Raw genomic sequence first — 25,672 nt, 5'->3', positions numbered from 1 at the left:
GGGGACCCTCATACCCGCCAACATTTCTGCAATGAAAATAGGGACATCCTATTCCATAATAATAATAATCATAATAATTTTATTATTTATGGCCATCTGACTAGTTTGCCCCAGCCACTTTGGGTGGATTCTAACATATATAAAAACATTAAACATTTGGGGCTGCCTTCAGACCTCTTCTAAAAGTAGTGTAGTTACTTATCTCCTTGGCTTGGGGGTCACATAGCTCCATACCCGCCAACATTTCTCTGATGAAAATAGGGACGCCATAAATAGGGACATTCTGGGATCAAATCGGAAACCGGGACGGCATGTAAATAAAACTCAAATACAGGTCCTTTGGAGATGTCGCACGCTGCTCATGGAGTAATGTTTTAACGATAAAACCAGGTGTCCCAGAAGCTAATTACCTGGGCCTTTGTCCCAGAATTGGCACCTGATCCCCTGGTGATGTGCCAATTCAGTTTTCCGGGGCCTTGCACCTCGACATTTGTGGTTATTATAAAGCTTTGAGAGCCCCACTGTAAACACACAACTGGGAGGGTCTTGGCCGTTGCTGTGGAATAAGAAGCAACAATTGGATGTGTGGCAGAGAGATTGCCATTTTTTTTTTTTTAAAAAAAAGCTGCCCCTCTTCCTATGCCGTTAACCGCAGCTTGTCGTGCATCAGTTAAGGGAGGAAAGGCAGTTCCTTATCTTTTCATGCCAGTTAAAGGCACAAGAGCAGAGGAAGCAAAGCAACAAATTAAAGCGCAACGGGAAGCGCAAAATGGCACCTTTAATTACTCGGCAGGAACCAGGAGCGCAATTAGATCTGCCACCACATTTCAAAGCAAATCTGGAGAGTCCCATTGAAGCAAAACATCTGTGAGGATTTTGAGAGAAGTTAAAAGAATGCCATTAAGACAAACAACATTTTTTCAGGTGGCTGGCAGGGGAGGCTTCTACATCATTCTAGCTGGGAGAGCCTGGGACACAATTTTTTATTATAATTATTTTTTAAAAATGCACTGGTAATTATATAATAAGCAATTAACTTGCTTGTCTTGGTCGGAACATATGCCTTTGAAATATTTTGATAAATATTAGGCTGTACAAGTAGAATTCAATGTTGCTCTCTTACAAATTTTCTGTCTCCAGATGCAATTCATCTTGCCAGATGGCAAGATCCTCCCTCTCATCCCTCCACACTGTTCAGGGAGTTTTTCCAAAAAAAGCCCCCACCTCCAGCCAACCTCAGGGGCGCAGGGAAGAAGAAGGGGAAAGATCCATCGTGCAAGAGAAGTCTTTGCACTGGGTTTGTTAGGTGAATCCGGCCCAAAAATATTTAGTGTTTGGAATTAGGTTTCAGTTCCCTACCCAGCTTCCATTTTCCTTGGAAGCACATGTCCATCAAGTGGGTAGGTTAAGAAGTTGCCTTGGGCTGAGTCAGACTGTTAAGTTGTGGGTGAACATATCAGACGACACAGTGATTCTTCAAATAGCTCTTGTTTATTCACAGGCCAGAACAGAACTGAACTGAAGGGTTCAGCCAGCCTGCTTATATAGAGCTCCACTACAACGCAACAGAAACAACTTTCTGTATCTATCCAATCACTGAACGTCACTTTCAATTCCTTATTTGCATATGTGGAACTGAGTGAAAACTATCTACAGTATCCCCCTGCTGGCCCAGGGTGAGAACTTCAGTATATAACACAGACCATTGGTCCAGCTATCTCAGTACCGCCTACACTGACCAGCAGTGGCTGTTTGGGTTTCAGATGGGGTCATAGAATAATGGAACGGTATGGTTCTAGGCACACTGCATCAACACATACGGGAGTCCAGCACGGAACCCCCATGCAAAATGAAAATTACCCGTACAATAATCTTATAAATTATGTGGCACTGTGGTCTAAACCACAGTCTCTTGGGCTTGCCGATCGGAAGGTTGGTGGTTCGAATCCCCGCAATGGGGTGAGCTCCCTTGCTCTGTCCCAGCTCCTGCCAACCTAACAGTTCGAAAGCATGCCAGCGCAAGTAGATAAATAGGTACTGCAGCGGCAGGAAGGTAAACAGTGTTTCCATGCACTCTGGCTTCTGTCATGGTGTTCTGTTGCACCAGAAGTGGTTTAGTCATTCTGGCCACATGACCCGGAAAGCTATCTGTGGACAAACGCCGGCTCCCTCGGCCTGAAAGCGAGATGAGCACAGAAACCCCATAGTCATCTTTGACTGGACTTAAACGTCCAGGGGTACTTTACCTTTTAACAATAATATACAACATTATTATACAGTAATAATGATAGGGGATCCATGTGTTGCCTTTTAGCTAGATCTGCTATTTTCTGTGCACGGAGCTGGGATTTTGAGTGCTCCAATACCTTAATATGGATTGACCTGAGTTGTGCTTTCCACGAAGTTCGATTGCACGTAACAGAACCTGCACACCATTCTCTCGAAACGGAAGCCCTTGTTGTTTTCAGCGTTCCTAAATGCCTAGCTTTGGAACATACAGAAAATCCCCATCGTCAGGGGCGGAGGAAGGGAGGTGCGGTGGGGGTGGACTGCTCCAGGTGTCTTCGCTAAGAGGGGGTGACATTTGGCGCACTGCCCACCCTCGACTCCCAAGCCTCCCCCGAGCTGTCGGGGGAAGGGGGGAGCTGCGCTGCTTTGCCAGTGGCATTACCCCCCCTTCCCCCTTCGTTTTGACAGCTTGGGGGAGGCTTGGGAGTCATGGGTGGGCGGTGCGCCAAATGTCAGCCATTGGCAGCTCGTCCCACCCCTGGCTGCAGGGTGTGTGCGCTGCCCAATGCACCCAAGTGGCTATCCCTAACCTGGGGGGGCACCATCCATGCCCCCCGCCCCCCTTGGGACTGCGCCCGCCCTGGGCAGCATGGGCATATGCTCTGTCGCTGGGCCCCACCTTCTTGTTCTTCCTGTACATCTTCTCTGGAGTGGCCCCAGGAGCCAATCCCCAGTAGCTGACTCACCTCCTTTCACTCTGATTGGCTCTGATCAGATGAGAAGACCACTTCTTCAGTGGCTAAAAATGCTCCCCTTTCATGATGATTGGGTGACTCTAGGATGCTGGAGGCAGGGACCCTGCTGCAGACGCTGGACCGCCATAGCTCTTGAGTGTGAGTCTGGGCTCATCACAATCTTTTAGTCTAACCTACCTTGCAATATTGTTCTGAAAATGGAGCACATTAAAAACCCCAACCAGTTTAGTGTACGTTTGTAACAGTTCCATCATCCCATTGTTTTGGAAGAAGCTGGATCTTGTACGTCAGAATAAACCCATTTGCGGTGAAAGGTGAACGATAGTGCGTTTGACGCAACACTAGCCGTACGCAGAATATGGCTCTGCCATTAACATCAGTCCATTGATTATAATGGATCTACTCTGAGTAGCGCTGAGTTGGATGCCACACGCTGTCAGCAGTGTGAAATCTTAGCTGGTCCCTAACAGCCTCTTGGGCAACATCAGCAGGAAAAGGCTGGAGATGCAATTCAAATTGTTTGAAGATTAAACTTCCCTGAGTCCTTCGGAATCCCCTCCCACGCCTTCTGCCTGCTTCATAGCAGAAATGTGAGTGGCCCATAGAAAACAATGAAAAGAAATCCAGGATCTGAGCACAAGCTGTGTTCGAGCTTCCGAGTATTCTTTGCCTCTTCCAAAACAAAACAAAAGTAGAATAAACTGAAACACTTCAAAAAGACAGAATACAGAAATGTGAGCCTATGCTGGCAGGTATGATTTAAAGAAAGTTCTTAAGCAATCATCATCATCATCATCATCATCATCATCATTATTATTATCTGCTGTTCACCAGAAGGTCCTAGGGCAGGTTACAGCAATATAAAATGGAGCATTAAAAGAGGTGTTTTTTGTGTTTTTTTAAAATGACAGTCAGAACTAGAACAGATCCTAAAAATGTATAATCTTAAGTGTCAAAGGCCAGGAGAAAGGCCTGTATCTTCAGGATACATCAAAAGCTGTACAATGAAGGTGCTGATAGACTTATTAGTCACTTGCTATTCTAGTCCATTTCCCCCACGATGCAGGTTAAAAAAGAAACTTGAGGCCAATAGCCCCACATGATGCGCCCTCTGTCTCTGCAGTGATTTGAATTTGGGGTCTAGCACTGATTCTGCCTTAGGTGTTGCTTACACTGGCCGATGCAGAGACCCAATTCTTACACACTGTAGTTTCACAAGCATGTATTTTTAAAGCAACAAAACAAAGAGTCTTCTGGCACCTTAAAGACTGCGCTATTAGTAATAAAGTTGTTGTTGTTGTTGTTGTATCTGTGGCGCAATGAATCAGTGTGTCTGGCTGCCAACCAGAAGGTTGGTACTGTAGTCTGAGCCTGCTCAGGGATGGCTGTAGATAGGATTCCCTCTCTGCAGGGGGCTGAATTAGATGACCCTCTGGATCCCTTCCAATTCTATGATTTTCTGAGTGTGCAATAATAGTGGGGTCAAATGGCCATGCCGAGTGAACTGCGGCAGTTCAATTAAACCTTAAATATTTGCAAAATAAACACAGTGACCATTCACAACAGCAGTGCTTGGTTGTTCTTGATTTGCCGTGTTAATTAATCTCTAATGGGATACAAAGCCATCGCCTCTATTCAAGCCCAAACAGATAGAATAAAACTCTGTGCTACATTCTAATTTGGCTATTTTGCCCTGGAATGTTTCCCTTTAAAATTCTTCCGGCAGACAAGGGCAATGTTCTAGTCTGCTGTGGAATGTCCTCTTGGGAAACTGAAATGCTCCCCCACTGATTTCTAAATGTAGACATTCCTTGTATCATCTTTTGTGTCTGCCTGTCCTTTTTTGCACAGAGAGACCAACATGTTTTGTCATGAGCACTGCTGGCAGGTGACAGAGGAAGATGAGCAGCTGGATGAGTCCTTGATGTCACGGCTTAAGTTCCTGGGTCTTGTAATCATGCTACCCAATATGGGGGGGGCGGGGGGCGGGCAAGGCTGGCTCCAGTTAGTTGAATCTTCCATGATTGCGTTTCTGTTTTTGCTGATAAGTAGCTGTTTTTGATTAGGACAAAATCTGTAGACAAGGACAGATCTCCTAATCCCTCTCCAGTCTCCACCACAAGGCCTATAAGAGAGAATTATTGTTGAGGGTGGGCAATGATGTCCACTGGAATGCGTTTAACTGGGATGCGGACTTAAGAACAAATGATGTTTTGTCACACCCCCACAAGGCCCAATCGGCACTTTACGTTTCAAGTACAGTGGTACCTCGGGTTAAATACTTAATTCGTTCCATTGGTCCGTTCTTAACCTGAAACTGTTCTTAACCTGAAGCACCACTTTAGCTAATGGGGCCTCCCGCTGCTGCCGGAGCACGATTTCTGTTCTCATCCTGAAGCAAAGTTCTTAACCCGAGGTACTATTTCTGGGTTAGCGGAGTCTGTAACCTGTTTAGGGAAGCTTTTAATGTTTGATGTATCACAGTATTTTAATATTCTTTTGGAAGCCGCCCAGAGTGGTTGGGGAAGCCCAGCCAGATGGGCGGGGTACAAATAATAAATTATTATTATTATTATTATTATTATTATTATTATTATTATTTAACCTGAAGCATATGTAACCTGAAGCGTATGTAACCCGAGGTACCACTGTAGTTTCATACCACTTTAAACCGTCACAGCTCCCCCCACCCAAGAATCCTAGGAACCATAGTTTTTATTAAGGGGGCTGAGAGTTAGGAGACTCCCCACCCCTCACAGAGCTACCATTCCCAGATTTCCCTGAAAAGAGGCACTGAATAGGTAATAGAGCTGGAATTGACCACAAGCCCAGCACCCTGCAATGCAGAAATCTTTCACGCAATGTGGAACTCGAACCCAGGACCCTGAGATTAAGAGTCTCGTGCTCTACTGAGCTATCCCTCAAGGGGATTGTCAAACCACTCTGGAATTTATAAGGGTGATGGCAATACACCGGTCTCCTAACAACGCCCTTAACAAACTACAGTTCCCGAGATTAATTGGGGAACAGCTATGATTATTTATAGTAACATAATACTGCTTCGTCGGTATAGTGCATATGGGATCACAAAGCCCGTTCCTGGTCCTTTTCATGTTATGTTATAAAATAATATCCTTTTCTAATTATAGGGCAGCCGAGAATTGTTAGGAGGCCCTTTATCCCCGCACAGAGCTATAGTACCCCCAGTTTCCTAGGAAGACGAATTGATTGTTAAACCGCTCCGATAGCTAGTAAACTAGCACATGCGAACTGTATGCAAATTCGAGCCCCGGGCCTGTGCCCCTCCTCCCTCCCAGCCCTTGAAGGACCTAGGACTAGGTAAAGAAGGAGCTGCTTGGATCTTAACCTTACACCGAAAAGTGAAAAGCGCGCTGGAGAAAACTCCCCGGGCGGACCTGGGTCAGCGCGAACCAAAGCGCCTGCTCGGGTCCGGCACTGTCAGCTCTGAACTCGGCTTGTTAAGAGATCAAGGGCTTCGGCCGGCTCGCAGGCAAAGTGCCCGGGGAAGCGCGCAGGAGCTCCTTGGAGAGGCCGGGCGGGACAAGCGCGGACAAGACGGGATGAAAGCGCAGCAGCGGAGGCGGCTGGAGACGCGGTGCAGGTATGAGCGCGCAAGGCGCGCGTCGGGGAGCCTTTTGCACGCGCCGCTGGCTGTTCCTTTGGCACGGAGGTGCAAAGCTCTTCTGGCTGGGCTGGGGCAAGTCGTAACTCTGGGCCCGCGCGCGTCACTGGGTAGCCAATTTTAAGGCCTCCCTTTTCCTGTTCCTGGTGGAAAGGAATTAGGCTTCTAAAGAATGCTTTGCTTCTGTGTCGCATGGTTCAATCCTTCAAAGCGCTTCACAGCTCTTGTATAAATCATTCACCTCGGCTTTTTCTTCATCTTCTTTCATTAAAAAAACACAAAAACTCAAACGGATCCCTGGAAGACGGATGGGCTGGTGTCAATGGCAGATGGGTGCAAGTGAGAAACGAGAGATCAAATGGAGGAGATGACGCAGCAAGGGTGTGTGTGTGTGTGTGTGTGTGTGTGTTGCCCGTCATTCCGCACCCCATATGCAATTCAAAATAAAAGCAATTCAAAACTGTAAAATGACTTTTTGTTTTTTGAAATGATGCAAAACTTAAAGGTATGTTGAAATTAATATAACTTCTTTCCGGATGTCTACTTTGATGCTTAAAAAATAATCAAACGTCAAGTTCTTTTTTTATATAACCCCCCCCCCCGCAACCTATTTTTGTGTACATGCCTTTGCTTTCTGGGTGCCCTAAGCACGTGCTTCAACTACCTAATGAGTAGTCCTGCTGGTGCTGATGTAGTGAAGGCCGCCGGTGGCTTGGAAGGTGCAAAAAAAAGGCAAAAAAGGCAAATTCAAGGTGCAACATGCCTTCCTCCTCTAAAAAGGAATTATTTTCAGGCCCGAGTTTATCTGTGACGAGGAGGAAGAGCCAAATTTCACGGGGACTGATTGCAAAAATGCTGCTATCGCTAAGAAGCAACCAGCTATATCACGGCCTCCTGCCCTCTCCCCGCCATCTGTTGTAATAAATGTCAGACATATCAATTAGGCACCCACAGCGTACATTTAAAGGACTCTTATACCGCTTTAAGAGTCATGGAGAGAATCCTAGGCATTGTAGTTTAAAGATACTTGGAACTGTAGGTCTGTAAGCTCATCACCAGGCTTCCTCAACCTCGGCCCTCCAGATGTTTTGAGACTACAATTCCCATCACCCCTCATCACTGGTCCTGCTAGCTAGGGATCATGGGAGTTGTAGGCCAAAAACATCTGGAGGGCTGAGTTTGAGGAAGCCTGCTCAACACCCTTCACAAACTGCATCTCCCAGGATTCTTTTGGGGGAAGTCAGGATTGTTAAAGTGGTAGAAGAATGCTTTAAATGTATGGTGTAAATGTGGATTTATACCTAGCCAGATGGGTGGGGTATAAACAATAAATGTATTTGCGCTAACCAAGGCAGCAGGGGAGAGAGCGCAACTCCATGGAAAATAGGGATGGAAAGTTGCTAAAAATAAGAGAAAAGACGAAATTCTCTTTCGATTGTATATGTTAAAAATGTTAAAACTTAATAAAACGTAATGGGGGGAAAAGAGAAAGCATCGCTCGACGTGTCAGAGCATGTGGGTGCTGCCCTCCCAGGGCAGGGAACAAGCTCTAGCCCAGGCTCTGTGACCCTAAATGATGTTGGAACTGCTGGCACCATCACCGCAGATCAGCATTGGCCATGCAGCTGGTGGGAGAGGCTCCCTGTGCCTGCTCTAGCTCCTCCCGGTCCATCACTGGATCACCTTCCCCACCATCTAGCAGCTGGCTGGAACTCTGCGCAGTCCTGCAAAACCTTCCCTCCGCCCAGAGGACTCGCTCCAGTGAGACGTTGCATGAGCCCTGACCGTTTTAAAGTATCTGCAACACGAGAGAGACGCAGCAGCCCAAGCGGAAAGCTCCCATAGGTGGATTGCATTCCGTACCTCCGCTGGGGGCGGGCGGGGGGATAAAATAAAAATAAATCTGACTTCATTCAGTAGCAATCAGCAGCCCCACGTGACCCCCCAGGAAGATGACATCACCCTCATTCTAACCACTCTCTCTCCCCTCTTCCCCGTTATTTTAAAGGGGCAGCGGGAAATTGCGTCTGTTTGTTTTAGGAGGTATTTTGCTGCTATTTCACGGGCTGGATTCAGTCACATACCGGCAAACTCCAGGCGAAGAACTACAGTGGATTTAGTGCTCCTGAGAGGCGAAGTCGCTTCCCTCCAACAGATCAGCCTTTTTTTTTGCGATAAGGGGTGCTATGAGAAAAATGCACTGGAAAACGATGTCCTATTATAGTATATAGTCTCCCTGAATGAATGTTTCAATAAACGTCGTCGGGACAGCGGGTGGCATCCCACTAAGCTTGCCTCAGAGTAGATCCATAATAATTAAGGTCCCATTTAAGGCACAACCCCCGCCCCAGGCCACGCATCTGCCTATTGCAAGCCCCAACGCGCTTACCACTGGTGCGCGCTGCCTCCCTTGAAGCGTAAAAGCAGCGCCATGCAGCCGCGCTTTCCCCCGCCCAAGGCTGGATTTCTCATGCAGCTGGCTTAATACACGAGCTCCCTCTCGTGGCTGCTGTCTGCCTGTTTTCTAACCCATCATGAGTCCCTTACTATCTCGATTTTTGCCCGCAAAACCCAGGCAGGAGAGCGTCTCACTGAGCACCCCCATTGCAAACCTCTAGCAAAAGAGACCAAAACCCTGTTCCCAGAGAGGGGCTCCTCTTCCTGTGCTTTTGACAAATATAACCGGCTGGGAGAGCAATAAACAGGTGATGGAGGCGATGTGTGGCTTTCTGTTGATCTCCAACTCCCATTTCCCTCTGCCGATATGGACACCACAACCACCAGGGGCAATTATTTTGTATAATAGAGGTGGCTTCACAGCAACTCTGGGGAGCTGAGAATGACAGGCCCCGCCTTCCATCCCCTTTCGTTTCTACATTGCTTTCCTCCCTCTCATGCAGATGTTGAAACTACAACTCCCATCATTCTTGGCTGTTGTCAATGCTAGTTCGGGCTGATGGAAGTTGTAGTTCTAATAACATCTGGAAGGCTGCAGGTTTCTCATCCTTCGAATTGTTGCTAGATGCAGCCTCGAGGACTCCCGAGTTTCATACCGTTAAAAAAGCTGGGCGCCACCCGCACTCTCTGCCGAGTGGTAGCAAAAATTTCAGGGGACTGTGCTCCTTCGGAGAATTGAAGTTGCAGCGGAGGCTGTCGTAGTTTTAAGAAATATGATTTATTCACGTATTTTCACTTTCAGTCTGCATGGAGGTGTTGTAAACGAAAATTGCCCTTTTCCCTTATGGGGTATCCAAGAGCCCATATAGAGTCCTTACATAGGTTCCCTATTGGTAAGAGAAAATAACAGAGGCCAACCAGAGAATATTGAGAAGCAAAGCAGCTAGTAAGCTTGATCTTTATTGATCTGTTGCAATAGGGTGCTCCCCTCACATGCAGGAAAGGAGGACTCAGAAAAATAGTGTGCAAGGCCTTATAAAGACTTTTGAAATTCCCATCCTGTAGATCAAGACCACCCCCAGAAACATCATACATACATCACAGAAGGGGTGTAACCTAAGACCACCCCTCAGATACATCATACCTAGATCACAGAAATTTAAATGTTGTTTTTCTCTTGTCCTTGTTTATCTCCTGTCTGGCAGGTTACTTGATTGGATTTCCTGGGTAGCCTGGCTAGTCTTTTGTAATGATAAATACTTAGTTCCTGGGCCAGGTCACAGGCTCACACCCTATTCAAACAGACATATCCTTAAGACAGGATTTGTGAATGAAAAGACAATGGGGAGGCTTTTCCATTTTGACCTTGCAGAGAAAAGATTTGGTGAGTTTAGGAATCAAAATGGTTCCAGGTTGGCCTTCCTGTGCTGATCTATGTATGTGCTTGGTTGGTACACTTATGAACATTACCATATACCTAAGACCATAAAATACCTATTACAGAGGGAGTCTAGAACTTACAGCATAGTCGCCTCAAGAGGAGCTTGCAATGCAGGGATCTTTTGCCCAATATGGTCAACACCTCCGTGCCATTCCGTTGTCAGCCGGGCGGAGAGAACGCTGGATGGTTGGGATCAGGGATGGGGAAAACCTATGGCCCCTCCAGATGTTAACGGGAGGAAAGCAACGTTGAAAGGAAAGTATCCTTAACAAATGAGGGAAGGCAGGTGACCTCTATTACCCAGGGTGATGGCTTTAGTGATGAATAGAGCGAACAACCTTGGAGGCGGGGAAGGAAGGAGATGGTCCTTAAGGCCTGTGACCTCACTGGTATCTCTCGCGGTTGCAAAACGCTAAAGTAGCCCTGGCTGTCGACCCTCCAGCTGTTGTTGGACTACAACTCCCATCAGCCCCAGCAGGGGGTTGGTCAAAGCTCACGGATGATGGGATTGTAGATTGTAGATAGAACCTGATGGGGCGGTTTGCAAAAAAGCAAAACCAATAAAATCACCACGCACAAAAAATTGCAACCATAATTTAAAAACCGTACAGAAGGTTTAAAACCACAATAAAATTAGACCAAAACGAATGAAAACTCGTGCAATTTTTCTAAGCATCCGGGCACGCTTTATTAAATAAGAATATTTTCGGCAGGCGCCGAAAAGTGTGCAGTAGAGGAGCCCGCCTGCTGTCAATGGGTCCAGGTGTCTGGAGCCTTACCGCACATCTGGAGGGCTGGGTAAGGCTGCGCCAAGACAAGTAGGAAAGTTCACTTAGTCCTATGTAAGTAATCCTACATTGCGCATGGGCCATTGACTTTAATGGGGCTTTGCACCCGAGTGAGCACGTTCAGGGATGCGCTGCAAAATCCACAGTTATTTATTTCTCTCTGTTTCCCCTTCCCCGCATCGAATGGGTTAATTCCTAGGCGCATGCGCAAGGCCTCCCCACGGCGCGACAGCTGCCTTTCTTGCGCAAGCGCGGCCACACGACTCGGAAAGCCGCCCAAGGCCGCGACCTGCCAGACGGGCATGCGCGGCGCGCTGGCCGCCGAGCCCCTTCTTCGTCACCCGCCCATGCGCAGAGCAGAGTCGCAAATAGCTTCGCCTTTGCCGTCGAGGCCCTAACGGCGCACGCGCAAGGGGAGACGAGCGCTGAGCGGGCAGGCCCCGCCTGCTTTCCCTGTCTGCGCTTGCGCAGCGAGGGTCCTGTGGCTAGAGGGGACCGGGCTGCCCCTCCCCAAATCCGGAGGAACCGGTGAGTGTTGGGTGTGCGTGTGTGCGCGCGCCCGGTGCATTATGGGAAAGGGGCAGATTTTTTATTTGTTTGCCTGCCCTCCCCCCATGGTCCTTAATACCCCCCACCCCTCCAGTCGCAGTGCAGCATGGGATTGTGGGCTCCTCTTGTGGTCCATGGAGCCCCAGAGCATTATAGGGACTGAACTCAGCTCTGTTCCATACCTGGGGCGAGGGGCTGACCTCTGCTCTCCCAGAGCATTATGGGAGTGGTCCATACAGTGTCAGCCCCAGTGCATTGTGGGATGAAGTCTCCCCTTGAGCCCCCCACTCTTTCCCTCATCCTCCTATGCTCTCTGGGGTCTCTCTCCCTCCCCCACCCCCTGCAAATCCCCCAGGCCCCCCAGTGCCTCCATCCATGCCCTGCCAGGCATTTATAACTAGTTCTGCTCCTCTTCCAGGTTTGGGCTGCTGGCATTAAGGGGTGATGTCTGAAGTACCCAAGCATGTGGAAGCTGGGAGCTCAGAGGACATTGGCTTTGAGGAGGAGAAGGAGGAGGAGGGGACTTCGACTGGTGAGCAAAGTGTAGTGAGCTGCAAGGGAGAACTCCCGTTTGCTTTGAGGGGGTGGGAGGGTAGGGTATGGGGGTGCTTGAGTTTCCCTCCCTCCTGCCAGTAGGCCTGTGTGGTCAGGTAGAGGGAGCCTTGGTTTGTACGTAGGAGCCAGACCCACTGCGCTAGGGGGACTGGGAGCATAATAAAATTCTTCCAGGTGCCCTTTTCCTGCCAACTTGCAGGTCTGCTGGCCCACCTAAGCAGAGTAACAATTGATTTACATCCAAGGGAGGCCCTGAGAGTAGTAAGTCTCCGTTCGCATGAGAGGGCTGGATGTTAGCATCCTGTAGAGCTAGGCTGCATAGGGTTTGGTGTTACCGTTAACTTTCCCACTGGCTGCAGTTGTTTCAACAGGGCACTAGGGGGTGGTATCCTACAAGGAAGGGTGCATGCAGCTGCAGAACTTTTACGAGAACATTTGTCCCACTCTCTAACCATGGCACTGCTGAGTACTAAGCATTGGTTTGTTTTCATAGTAGGCATGATCCACACCCCACCCACACCCCACCTGTTGTTAGTGGGCTATTCTTGGATTGGCTCCCGAGAGCTGAGTAGCACAGCTGTTTAAATAAGCCCATTGAAGCTACTAGTATTTTGTTAGTAGTCTACTGGAGTGGTTTGTGTCTCCATTCTGGCTGTAGAGCAGAGGAGGTGCCTTCTTTTGCAGGCAGCATGGAAAGTGCAGAATAGTAGCTTCTTAGCAGACTGCGGGGCATGGGGGGCTGTGGGGGAAAGAAAAGCCTTCTACCAAGTGGGTTCGTGGAGAAGGGGCAGAGTATAAGGCTGTCAGAGGTAATATCCATCCCACTTGCAAGAAACCTTGGAAGGGGAGAGAGCTCTTGTGCTTGGATCCTTCTCCCTGGTTTCCCATAGCCATGTGGTAGGCCATTGTGAGAACAGGATATTGGGCTAGATGGGCCATTGGCCTGATACAACAGGCTCTCTGTATACAGTGGTGCCTCGCAAGACGAAATTAATTCGTTCCGCGAGTCTTTTCGTCTTGCGATGTTTTTCGTCTTGCGAAGCACGGTCCGTCGCAACTGCACCTCTTCAAGCGGCTTTAAGAAAAAAGGAAACAAACTCGCAAGACGTTTTCGTCTTGCGAAGCAAGCCCATAGGCAAAATCGTCTTGCGAAGCAACTCAAAAAACGAAAAACCCTTTCGTCTGGCGCGTTTTTCGTCTTGCGAGGCATTCGTCTTGCGAGGTACCACTGTATTATATTCTCTCAGTCTATAGACCTATTGGCCTTGAAATCTCAGTTCCCAATTGAAAGGTGACATTTGTGGAGCAGGAGTAGGCACTGAGGAGGAGATACTTGTCTTTACGGTGATCTCTTCTGCATGGCTGGCATGTGTTCATGGCAGTGCTCAGTTTGTGGCCAGCCTCTATAGCATACAGATGTATGATCTGCTTGGTTCATTGTGAGCTCTCTTTGACCAAAATCATCATTTTGATTCATTTTTTAGGCATATTATATTACCATGGAGCTTAGGGTGGGCTAAAAAAAGAAATAAATATATGCAATAACCCAACAACAAACTTGCAAAAGAAGGTGTAAGTGAATGAAGCTTCACAGATGATGAGGGTTTTGAATTTGGGTCTCTCTCTCTCTTCCCCCCTTCTCCCAGTCTAAACACAGCAGTTGAGCCACACTGTCTGCTCATCCACCCTATGTCAGGGACCCAGTTCAGACACCTAGAACTTGTAAAAAGGCAGTTGCAGAATATACATTTTTCTCCTGGAAACTTGTGCAAGCCTGAGCATCATTCAGGAGCGGAAAACTCTTGTGAGACCTTTTGATGGGCTTTCATTTATGATGGCTAGCCTTTCAGTGGAATGAGGGTTCAGGCAAGGTTGTGTGTCTTTCTTAGTTCTGCACAAGCACATGGAAAGTGTGACAATGGGAACTAGATACAGATTTTAGTATTCTCAGTCTTGGCTTTATTCTTTCCATTTTTAAAAAGAAGAAGAGGAACAAATATCTAGTCCCTTAGGTTGAGAACATGGCCTTGGAAGTGTCTTTTGTCCTGGGGGCACCCTGCCTTAAAATCTCAGCTCACAAAATGGTCTCAGCCTCAGTTTGCCACCTGCAAAATAGACATGGGTGTAGCCAGAGTTGATTCAAGGGGTGTTGAGTATCTTGACTACTTACTTATTTTGGTCAGTATCCTACTTCATTGTAAAGGTGGGTAATGTGTTACACAAAGGAGCTGCATTTTTAAGAATATATTTTGAAGGTACAACATTTCAAATGAGACCTTTGGTGGATAAAGGTGCGTTATATCTATATAAATAGGTGCATGAAACATATTTGAGGTTTCAAAAGAGTAGTTAATCATGAGGGATGTGGAGCTATGTGTGTGGAAAGGGGAGGGAAGGTGGAGATAGAAAATCATTAATGCATTGGGATATTTGGGATGAGTCCTTACTTTTGAATGCATCTGTATTCAAGCCTCCTCCTCTGATGAACTAGCCTAGAGCTGTCTGAGGTTCTGCCAGTTATGGACTGTGATTCTTCTAGGTGTCTCCACCATGCACGAGGAAGAGGATGAATCTGAAGCTACATCTGTATCTTCCGGAGACAGCAGCCCCCCTACCCCATCAGCCCAAAGCCTTCCAGGTACAAGGACATGAAAACGTCATATTACAAAGCAAACTTTCCCTGTGCTGTGTAGCAAAATGACTGAACTAGATTGTTAGAGGGGGGTCTTGTGTTGGAGCTGGGGCTCAATTTGAGTCTGGATTTAGCCACCTGTTCACAGTGCCAGGGATTCAGCTCATCAGCCTCATGCTAGTCATGAAGAAAGCACCTCTGAGCATTTCAGGAGTGCACTTCCAATACCGCTAACTGTAGCCCTTGCCATGCTTGCACATTTTAGAGGAGTTAGCAGAATTTCTGGATTACAGGGTGTGGCTTTCAGGCTGGCTTTGAGCCCCAGAACTTCCCCAGCTCCAGGGTTTGACTTCCCCCACCCGCTTTGAACGACAGAAGCTGATATGCAAAAAAATCAAATAAATATTAGGCAGATGGGAAGAACTTGCTGTAACTCCAAAACCTGGAGGTGTTGTTGTTTGTACCTCACTGCATTTCCCCCCTTCCTCTGCCTCTTTTATTAGGCCCCCGGAGCAAAGAGCTGCAGGCGACAGTTGGGGAGCCGGTGGACGATGGCGGAGAGGCTGGGCAGGATCAGCTGAGCTCTTCGCTGGCTCCCAGCCCTGAGTGGCATGAATGCCCCGAATGCGGCCGTGGCTTCGGCACTTCGCGCGCCCTGAAGGTGCACCGCAGCTACCACGAGGGGCGCAAGCGGCCACACAGCGGCTCCTCTTCCTCCAAACAGCCACCGCCTCTGATCCTGCCTAGTAACCCCAACAACCAGGAAGGGCGAGCAGCCCCCAACTCTGGCCGGGCCCGAGTTTTTCACTACATATGTGCCGAGTGCGGCCTGGGCTTTGCCTCCCCGGCCACCCTGGAGGGTCATCGCTGCGAACACGGCTGGTGCTGGAGCCCCCCGCCCGCTCCCCATAACAAGCTCCCCCCCTCCCCCACCCAGAGGGAGGCCAATGGGGACCAGGACATAGATGGGGCCGACGGACCGTACCACTGCACCGAGTGCCCGGGGGAGTTTGGCTTGGTGTCAGAACTTCACGAGCACTACATGCTCCATGCCCGAGGAGAGCTGTAGAGCACATCTTTTCTACCCCTCCCCAATCCCACTCCCTAATCTAATCAGTGGCGCCTGCCGAGGGATCTGTCTGGCCAGGACTCTGGGAGAGAAGTGAAGCCTCCTTCATTTTTTTATTTTTTGAGGTCCTCTTTTAGTTTCATTCTATTTTTCTAAAATGAATTTAGCAGGAGGGGAGGAGAGTTGGGAGGGTACGCGGTTGCTTCGGAGCAATCCCTCCTGCATGCCCTGCCTCCTCAGAGTAAGTGTAGCAAACGCAGGAGCCCCCTGCCCACCTGAAGGGAAGGGAGCTGTTGCCTTCTCCCTGCCCCCAGAGAGAGGAGCTATCTACGGGTCTGGCGCCTGTAGGTCCTAGCTAATTATTCCCCAAAGGGAGCCCATGTCAATGGGCTTTTTGCAATGGAAGCACTAAGCAGTATTGGGCGTGTTGCTCATTTTTAAACAATTGAACCAGGTGAGATTTTATTCCAGGCCTATCTCAAGGTTGAGGGAGGAGGAAAGGGCTGGGTTAGAACGGCATGTCCTGTGCACAAGGGTCCTGCATCCCTGCTGCCCACCCTCTTACTGTGTAGACAGTCCCCAATTTAGGTGCCCATCCTCTCGCTTGTCACCATCTTTGGCACCTGGGTGGTCCATGCTGAACCGAAGCTGTGTTCCGTCTGTCTCTGTGTGTGCGTGTGCGTGTGTTTGGCTTTTCAAAGAGAGCGGCTTCTAGAGACGGCATCCATTCAGCATCAATCATGAATATTAACAACCTCTCTTCGCAGTAGCTGGGAGAGTCGGTTTAATAAAAGTGATTCTGTATGTGTGACTTCTCACTGTGCCCATCTCTCTCTTCGTGAATGGGGGAAGCTCAATGGCACTGGATTTGGCTGCAGAGATGGATGAGGGGCTATTTCAGTTGCAGGGGAACTCTTTGACCCTCCAGGTGTTGGCTGAATGGCAACTCTCATCAGCCCCAGCAAGCATAGCCAGGGGCCAGGGGTGAAGATAGTTGTAATCATCCCTTTCCACTGGCCATGCTGGCTGGGGCTGATGGGAATTGGAGTCCAACACTATTTAGAGGTCCCCAGGTCCCCAATCCCTGCTAGAGAAACAACTAGAGCACCAACGAAGCAGCCTTAACGTCCAATTCCTGTTTGAAAGCTGCTTTTGGAGTAGCCAAAAGTACAGGGAGAAGACACAGAAATGAAAGGAAGCTTACATACCACCAGTAAAAATGCTACCATCAATGCATGGAATCTAAGCGACAGAACACAAAAAGGAAAAGAGATGGGGACAGAAGAGGAACAATTTCAACTCGCACACCAATTCTTAAGTTAAATAAATAGTAGCTGGAATTGGGAACAGAGGAGCCAAATGGAACTGGTCTCCCAGCAGAGCTGACGGAGGAGCCCTCATTCCCTTTATTCCATCTGCTGCAGCCTGACGGCATAGCTGCTGCCAGGTGACAGTTGAGGGAGAAGCTAAATAGATCTGTAGTATAGCTTAGGAGCTACCGTTCTGCCATATGTGTGGTGGTTTAGCTCTGTTAGGAAAGATGAACACGCTTGTCTCATGCACTTGAAGCACATATTAGGAAATAGCTGTGTTGCTTTGGCATAGTTCCCAGGTAGCTCTTAATACAGAATGAACTCCTTTATTTTTAAGCACTGAAACTGTTGGGCAAACATTTCCTTCTGTCAGGATCTGTTAATTCAGACGCACATATTTGCAGCTCTGTTGGGTGGCATATCCCTTCACTACTGTGTATCCTTAAATACTATATCCTATATACGGTACTTCCTGTCAAGCAAGTCCCAGTATGTGGGATTTCACAAGTAAATTTGCATAGCTAGGGATGATGGGAGTTGTAGGCTTTCCTCCTCCCTGCTCTATAGCTATACCTTGAAAGTTTGCAAGGCTGTCTCAAGAGTGATTTGTTTCTCCAGATTACCCAGATTTTCATGAGACTTCCATCATTCCAGTTCCTTATTCTAGACAGCAACTTCAGTTTTCAGAATAGGTATGATAAACAAAATGCCACTTACAATATTAGTTTTTATTTTAAAAACATTGCTTTTTGGTGCTGCCTCCAATTGTTTTTAACGAACAAGCTGTGTTGTTAATTGTGAACCAAAACGGATTTAAATCTGCTCAGTTCTGCCTTCATTATAAAACATGTTCTGGTTTCACCCATTGCTGGGTAGAACAAGCAGCTAGCTGCAGGCTTACATGAAGAGCCGCGTGGTTGACCACAGTGAGAACAGGATGCTGGGCTCCGATGGACCATTTGCCTGATCCAGCAGAGCTCTTCTGTTAGGAAGTGGACTCTGGCTCCTGGAAGCTCATGCCACAATAAAAAAACACTTGTTGGTCTTTCAAGGCACCACAAGACTTGTTGATTTTGATGTCAACAGTCCTAACACATCTAAACCCTCTGGAAATTGTTTACCATGTAAGACGGGGTATAATGATGAGGACGACTATTAAATACTTTTATACTCGCTCTCGAAACGAGCAATCATGCAATTTGTGGAAAGTGTGAGAACCGTCATCATCATCTCACGGTCCGCCCCCTGTGTGTGTGTGAATGAAAACAAGGAAAGCGGGGGCTAAAATAAGAGAAAGTTGCATGGTAGAGCTGCCCTGCCTTTGGCACGGCAGTAGGAACGGCCAGGCAGAATTTCAGCCGGTGAAGATTTCCTTCCTATCCGCAGCTTTGGCCAAAGCTTCACCTGCTGAACATCTTCCCGTTATGCTTGCTATTAAAAGCACAGAGCTGGCCTCGGCTGATCAAGCCAGCGCATGCGCCCCGCCATCTCAGCCCTCCACTTCGCGGCTGGGATCGGAAGCAGGAAAGAGCATGCGCATAAGCCCCCTTTTTTCAACAAAGCGACGAAATCTATGGTCGTCACCATAGACTGACTTAGACGAATCGGAGGCGACCTCATTGAGGTGACTGCGCTTATCCCATAACTCTATGGTAAAAGAGCCTTCCCACCTATCGTCAACGTCTTATTTGGACGCATCGCGCCCCTTACGTCGCACCAGGGCTGTCTAAAATATTGCCTGAAAAAATAATCACGGAGTGTGCCCGTCTAGGGACCACAGAGGGGTAAACGCGCGAAGACTCCCCAGTCCCAGTCTATTCCTGTATCCAGGACACGAATAAAAAGCTGCGGCGGCAACGACATAAAAGTATGTGCATGGATATTAGTCAGGTGGATGTTTAGACATCGCCCTACAGGAAATTGGCGAGGGAGGGCCTTGTTGGAGATGGAAGGTCCCCGGAAGCAGGGGAAAAAAACACAGTGTGGGAAAAAAAAGAAACGTAGAGAAAGGTGACGGTTGAGATGTGCATTTTTATTTTTTCGCGTTGACAGGGGAGCTGAGCGGGCCTTTTCGAGAGAGGCTTTTCCTTGTTTCTTAAGGGCCGGGAGTGGAGAGATGGCAGAGGGAAGTGCCTGAGGAGGAGCTGGAACAGTCGAGGGACTGGCGAGAGATGAAGTTGGGAGACTTGACCGCGGGCGGAGGGAGGAAGAGAGGCTGCTCTGGGCTGAGCCGCCGCGTAGGTGGGGAGGGGGCACCGCTAGCCTAGAGGAGGGGCTGGGAGCCTATGGTCCCCACAGCAGGCCATTCCGGGGTCTCTAGCTCCCGGCGGCAGCAGCCGGCGGGACCCATGGCTGGGGATTGTGGGAGTTGTAGTCCCACGAGGGCTCTCCCCCTCCCGGCTTGATGATATTGCGATATTGTGGGGCTAGGGGTGAGGTGGGCGCTTTTGAGGGAGGGAGGAGGCTCTTCTTAGGAGACGGTCAGCGAAGAGGAAATATTGGGGGCGGGCCCAGATGTATAGCACTTTATTAGTTAAAACAACCTTTCAAGCCACGTTGGGTGGTGATTGTTGTGTTTATTAGCATGTTATATATTTTCACGTTTTTGGTTCGTAAAGCACCATGTGATCCTTGGATGAAGTGTATTATAGAAATATAATAAATAATACGATGGTGATGATGATTACCAAAAACCTGGTAAGCTGGTCCATGGAACAAGTAGTAATAGCCTCTTAGAATGTCTTTTGCTAGCACAATGGCGGTCTTTAAAAAAGCAACAACTGTACGCTTGTGCATTTATTTTTCCTTGGAAGACAACACTTTCAGTAATGTTTGCACAGAAACAGCAACAACAAGAGTCTTCTAGTTTACAGGTGCCTCTTCGCTTGGTTGACCTGAAACAGTATGTTGAAAAAAGCTGCTTCGCTAACTGCTCTTTACATTTCCTGGAAGCAGAAGCTATGAGGAGCATCTCCTTTAAAAAGGAGTTTATCACACATGGGCATAACCTGAGTTGTGTATGAGGAAGGGAGCCAAGGGGGATTGGTTTTTTTGCTCACAACTTGGTTTCATTCTTACAGGTAGCAATGGCTGACTCTTCTGCAGTCAGTACGCCACTGTTGACTGAGCAACTTCTTACAAAGGTGTCGGACTGCAATGGGCTTGATGTTTCAATAGCCCAGGAGCATCTAACAATCTGTAAGCCAGAGCCTATCTGTGTAGAGGAGGTGAGCTCCACAATCCTGCCCCCTGTCTGCGCAGGCACAAATGACAGAGAAAAAGGACCCCCTAGCAACAGTACAATCTGTGAGTACTATGGTTTTGTTCTTGCTTTTAGAATTTAAACGATTCTCCAACTGGTGAAACAGCACCCTTATTAAAAAGTTGCATTAGAAGTCATAATCTTCTTCCTTTTATCATGTTTCTCTGCCAGCATTCTGAAATATGAACAAGGATGTGACTGCATGGCATCATGAGACACAGGTTTTCTGCATGGCACCATTTGCAGTGCAGACAGCCAGCTCTAGGTCTATGCATGCAACCCAATGTATTGCCCAGGTTCTGCAGTTTCCTAGCTTTCTTTAAAAAATGAGGGGAAAGCTTCTAGCTCTCATGACTATAGAGGTAAATCTTAAAAACTGCTACTTAATTTAATGCTCACTTTCAGGTAAGTAACCACTGCCTCTAGGTGAGGAATGCCTGTCCACTTTTATTGCCTATGTCACTTTCATCCTGATAGTTTGCATGTGAGGCCCTTCTCCTAATCAACTCTTCATTCTCCCTTTATCCCTGCTAGGGAACAGCCAAAGTGTTCCACAGTGATTACTTAACTGGAGAAACACAACAGTGTGTAAAGGCAGCTGATGCTTGGTATCTCCCCTCTCCCCACTTCTGCTATCAGGTATCACACTTCATCAACAGCTGATGGAGAGTAGCTTATGCAACCACCTCCTCAATAGTTTGTGTACAATGCTGACTTAAGCCCACATAGCTTGCATAGTCCAAAAGTTGTGAGAATGAATAGTGTCCTGCTGATGAAAAACTGATTGCCAGGAAGGCAGACTTTTCATGGCATTCTCTCCACCTGTTTCTCCTTCTCTTCAGGGAGGTTCTGCAAAGTAAGCTGCAGGTTCTGCCAGGCCCTGCTTGATTCCCTCTGTTTCTCTTCATCTCCAGACAGCCTGGGTGCCAATCAGTGTTTTCACTGCCTGATCACCTTCCCAGATGAGAAGTTCAAGGAGCGGCACATGAAGCGGGAACACCCGGAGGACTTCGTTCAGGCCAATCTGCGTGATGCTCTTTTTGTCTGCTTCATATGTAACAAGGCCTTTGAGAGTTCACGTGCGCTCATCTGCCACCAGCGGGGCCATGCGCCAGCCCCGCCCTCCGACTCTACTGACTCCTTGCGCCCTACCTTTGACTGCCATGACTGTGGCCGCCGCTTCAGCCAGTTGGCCAACTACCAGCGTCACCGCCTGGGCCATGCTGCGGGCCACAGCTTGCCTCACCAGTGTCCGGACTGTGGCAAGAGCTTCCGACAACTTTCAAACTTGCGTCGGCACCAGGCTTTCCACCAGCAGACCCAGGAGTTGCTGCCCTCCCTCCCCTATTCCTGCATGGACTGTGGGGAGAGCTTTAACCAGGAGGCTGGGCTGCATGAACACTACATCCGCCATGCCCGTGGGGAGCTCTAATATAAGCTGTAGCTTCGTATCTATTCCCTGGATCCAGATGGAGGCAGGAAGATGACAGGCATTGCTGTGTGAGATGAAGAGCCAGAATGAGACAAGGAACAGGATTGATGGGTCCTTTCTGGTTCAGAAACAGAAGGGGGAAGCCGCTATTTTCAGGAGGTGTCACATCTGGTTTGCTTCAGCCAGGAAGAATAGTTGGTAAAGGGATATATACAAAGCTGTATTTTCCTTATAGGAAGTGCTGTCTCCATAGAGTGAGGACAACTGAAGGACCAAGGATGGGAATATTCACTTTTAGGAGATGCTGACTTCCACCTAGTTCATGGCAAGATTTGCTACTGGTCAAAGGGGAGGGAAGCTTCCATCAGTATTTTGCCTTTTCTGGATGCTTGGCTGTCATGAAGGGCACACTTTTTGCACTCCCACCTGCCCAAGCTTGGACTTTCTGGGTAGCCTTGCTTGCTTCCTGCAGAAGGTTGGGAAGAGTTAACTGTTTGAGGGTGCAGAGTAGAAGTTAAGTCAGCTGATTAAACCCTACAAGTGCTTTTTTATAGGGAAAGGAGAATTCAAGTGAGATTATTCTCTTGCTTTTTAAACCTGAATTATACACAGCTTTGGATTTGAGCCAACCCCTTCAGTTGTGAGTATCCTGACTGGATTCTCTACTCAAGTGAGAGTGCGGCTGATTGGAGGCAGAATACCAGTGCTTTTTTCCCTGGGGGTACTCTAGGGTACACAGTACCGGCACCTTTTCTTTTCCTAGAAGAAAAGCAGTGGTTAAAAACATGGCACTTACAACTTCATGGTGAATACTGGCACCTTCTTTTTTTAAGAGGAAAAGCACTGCAGAAGACAATATAAATTACGTTCTCAATAGCCGAGCAGTGGAGAATCATTTTCGTTGATGGCTGCATTCCCTTGAGGGAGGGAGGCAGAGTCAAAAGTGGGCAGGGCCACCTCTCTTCTCTCCTTCCTTTTCCTTCCCCACCCAGCAGGCTGCTGGGGGAAGTACATATCTGTGCTTCCCAGAGATCTGAGCCAGTGTCTTGCAGAGTCTCTCTGCTACCTCCATCCATTTCAGCCTTCCTTCTGCATTTTCCCCCTTCCTGCCCTCTTTCCCCAGACATTAGGCTGCATGATACTCTGCTGAAGTCCGCCGATTACCCACTCTGGCAGGAAGGTAAACGGTGTTTCTGTGCGCTGCTCAGGTTCACCAGGAGCAGCTTAGTCATGCAGGCTCATGACCCGGAAGCTGTACGCCGGTTCCCTTGGCCAGTAAAGCAAGATGAGCGCCGCAACCCCAGAGTCATCCGTGACTGGACCTAATGGTCAGAGGTCCCTTTACCTTTTACCCTTTCTCCATCCCCCTCCTTGTCCCTTGTTACAGACTCCGCTAACCCAGAAATAGTACCTCGGGTCAAGAACTACTTCAGGATGAGAACAGAAATCGTGCTCCGGCGGCGCGGCGGCAGCAGCGGGAGGCCCCATTAGCTAAAGTGGTGCTTCAGGTTAAGAACAGTTTCAGGTTAAGAACGGACCTCAGGAACGAATTAAGTACTTAACCCGAGGTACCACTGTAGTTCTTACACTCTAGTTTGTTTGCTACTCAAGCATGGAACAGATTACGCTGGCTCTTCTGGCCAGTGCGATGTGTTAGAAATGTGACAGCCCTATGCTGTCCACTTGGTGGCACTGCCAGCTAGAAATTGAAAGCATAGTCTCCATTCCAAGGCACCTAACACTAACAAATAAATCTACTTTGTACTGAGTCACTATATATACACTGAGTCATTGGTCTGCTTGGTCCAGTACTGTTTTTGCCACCTGACATTTGAGAACATTCTCAAATCCCAGATCCTTTTAAACTGGTGATGTTGCAGATGGAACATGAGACCTTACGTTCTCCCAAAACTGAGCTGTGAACACTGCTAAACCATGCTGGATCACATGGAATGGCTTTTGCTTGCCCAAATAGGCACTTAGGCCCCTCCTGCACTACAGCCTGCTGTGTTATACGGCTTTAAATTGTCATGGCTTTACCCCAAAGGATCCTGGGAACTGTTGTTTGTGAGGTGCTGTGAGTTGTCAGGAGATCTCTAATCCCGTCACAGAGCTACATTTCCTAGAGTTGACTAGGGAAAGGGATTGATTGTTAAACCACTCTGGGAACTATAGCTTTGTGAAGGGAATAGGGGTCTCCTCACAGCTCTCGGAATCCTTAACCAAGTAGGATGTTTTGGAGAAGAGCTATGACCGTTTATAGTAGTATAATACTGCTTATGGCACCTCAGATTCAGCTCCTGGCCCTTTTCATGTTATAATTTCCACGCCGGATAATAAAAGCAGCCCACGATTTCTTTCTTTCCTCACTAATGCAACTCTAGGAGTAGTAGTAATAGTAGTAGTAGTTAAAAATGGCTCTTCCCATTAAAATTAATTGTGTGGCTGTCTTGAGAGAGCTGTATCCCCATTTACAGCTTGTCATTGCCATTATTCATATATTGCTACAGGGCTATACAAGTACTCCTGTGCTAGAGGAGCACAGCAGAAAGCTCAGCATCTGAATTCACAAAATAAAACTGAGAAACGTTAACAGTGATTTGCATGCACGTGTCTAATGTGGGATAATGAGTTGTTGCTCTTTACTCATAGATAAAACAGGCAGTATCCAATAGGTGCCTGCCATACTCGCTCAGCCACATTCCACCCAGCACACAATGGATATTTTAGCGGGAGGAGGAAAATTGCTTAGCAATGAAATGTGTCTTAAAAGCAGGGAAGTATGCTGTGCCCATAAATGCTAGGGCTACTAGAAGTGTCTAGGTGCATGTCCCAGGTTCTGTCTTCATCCATGTTCAGGTAGGGCTTGGTGAAAGCCCTGTCTGAAATCCTGGAAAGCTGTTTCCCATCCATCTAGGCAAGACTTAACCGAGATGGACCATTGGTTCTGACTCTGTAGAAGGCAGCTTCCTATGCTCTCCATATTTGCCTGCGTGGGACTGTTTTCTTCTCCTTCCGCATGAGCGAACAAGCCAGGAAGTCACAGTTAGACACACACACACACACACTCCTTTCCAGATCAAAGCACACACAACCTGTTTTTTAACGTGCTTCCTTGATGGCACGCATAGCTAATCACAAGTACTTAAATAGAACCTAGATCTAGGTTTTGCGTTGTGGATTTGCGTTGTGTCACATTAGTGCTGTAGGAAAAGAAGAGTCTAGCATGCTTTGGGAGGGAGATGGATGGGTAGAAAGTCACCAGTATCCTGCTCCTATCTGAGCCAAGAGTTACAGTAAGTTTCCGCAAAGTCTTATGGCAATATTGTGAACTTTTAAATAATAGTGGCTTCTGAGATGTATAAATATAGCTACTGGTTTTTTTAAGTTAAGGGGGCAGGAACATTACTCAGGACAGCAATGGATTTGTTCTGGAAGTAATCCAAAGTTGACCGGGAGGTGGGGGGGGCGTCCCTTCCAATTCTACAATTCTATGATTTGCTATCTCAATACAGTGGTACCTCTAGTTGTGGACACTATCCGTTTTGGGGTGCCATTCGCATCCCGAAAAGTCCACAACTAGAGTGGAGTTTCTGTGCAAGCACAG

The 25,672-nt window shown here is 47.9% G+C and overlaps 2 protein-coding genes across 5 annotated transcripts; both read left to right on the top strand.

Annotated features, from left to right (window-relative positions):
* The first annotated feature begins 11,552 nt into the window (after nt 1-11,552).
* Nucleotides 11,553-16,869, top strand: ZNF428 (zinc finger protein 428). Of its 2 annotated transcripts, XM_083627968.1 has the most exons (4): nt 11,553-11,781; nt 12,221-12,334; nt 14,897-14,995; nt 15,493-16,869. In XM_083627968.1, exons 2-4 carry the CDS (start codon nt 12,247-12,249, stop codon nt 16,056-16,058), a joined length of 753 nt encoding a protein of 250 aa, XP_083484094.1. In that variant the 5' UTR covers nt 11,553-11,781; nt 12,221-12,246; the 3' UTR covers nt 16,059-16,869. The 2 variants fall into 2 exon arrangements, with proteins under 2 accessions (XP_083484094.1, XP_083484095.1); XM_083627969.1 differs by lacking the exon at nt 12,221-12,334 and having other exon boundaries at nt 11,634-11,781.
* A 2,432-nt stretch (nt 16,870-19,301) lies between these two features.
* On the top strand, nt 19,302-24,664 carry ZNF576 (zinc finger protein 576). Of its 3 annotated transcripts, none has more exons than XM_083627920.1 (3): nt 19,302-19,381; nt 20,452-20,677; nt 21,476-24,664. In XM_083627920.1, the coding sequence occupies exons 2-3, from the start codon at nt 20,458-20,460 to the stop codon at nt 22,063-22,065; spliced, it is 810 nt and encodes a 269-aa protein (XP_083484046.1). In that variant the 5' UTR covers nt 19,302-19,381; nt 20,452-20,457; the 3' UTR covers nt 22,066-24,664. The 3 variants fall into 3 exon arrangements, with proteins under 3 accessions (XP_083484046.1, XP_083484045.1, XP_083484047.1); XM_083627919.1 differs by having other exon boundaries at nt 19,318-19,542; XM_083627921.1 differs by having other exon boundaries at nt 19,324-19,542; nt 21,548-24,664.
* The last annotated feature ends 1,008 nt before the right edge of the window (nt 24,665-25,672 follow it).

The sequence above is a fragment of the Podarcis filfolensis genome, assembly GCF_964270895.1.
Source record: "Podarcis filfolensis genome assembly, chromosome: 8".
NCBI classification, from domain to species: Eukaryota; Metazoa; Chordata; class Lepidosauria; order Squamata; family Lacertidae; genus Podarcis; species Podarcis filfolensis.
The sequence above is the reverse complement of the archived record's forward strand: the minus strand, read 5'-3'. Positions and strand labels throughout refer to the sequence as shown.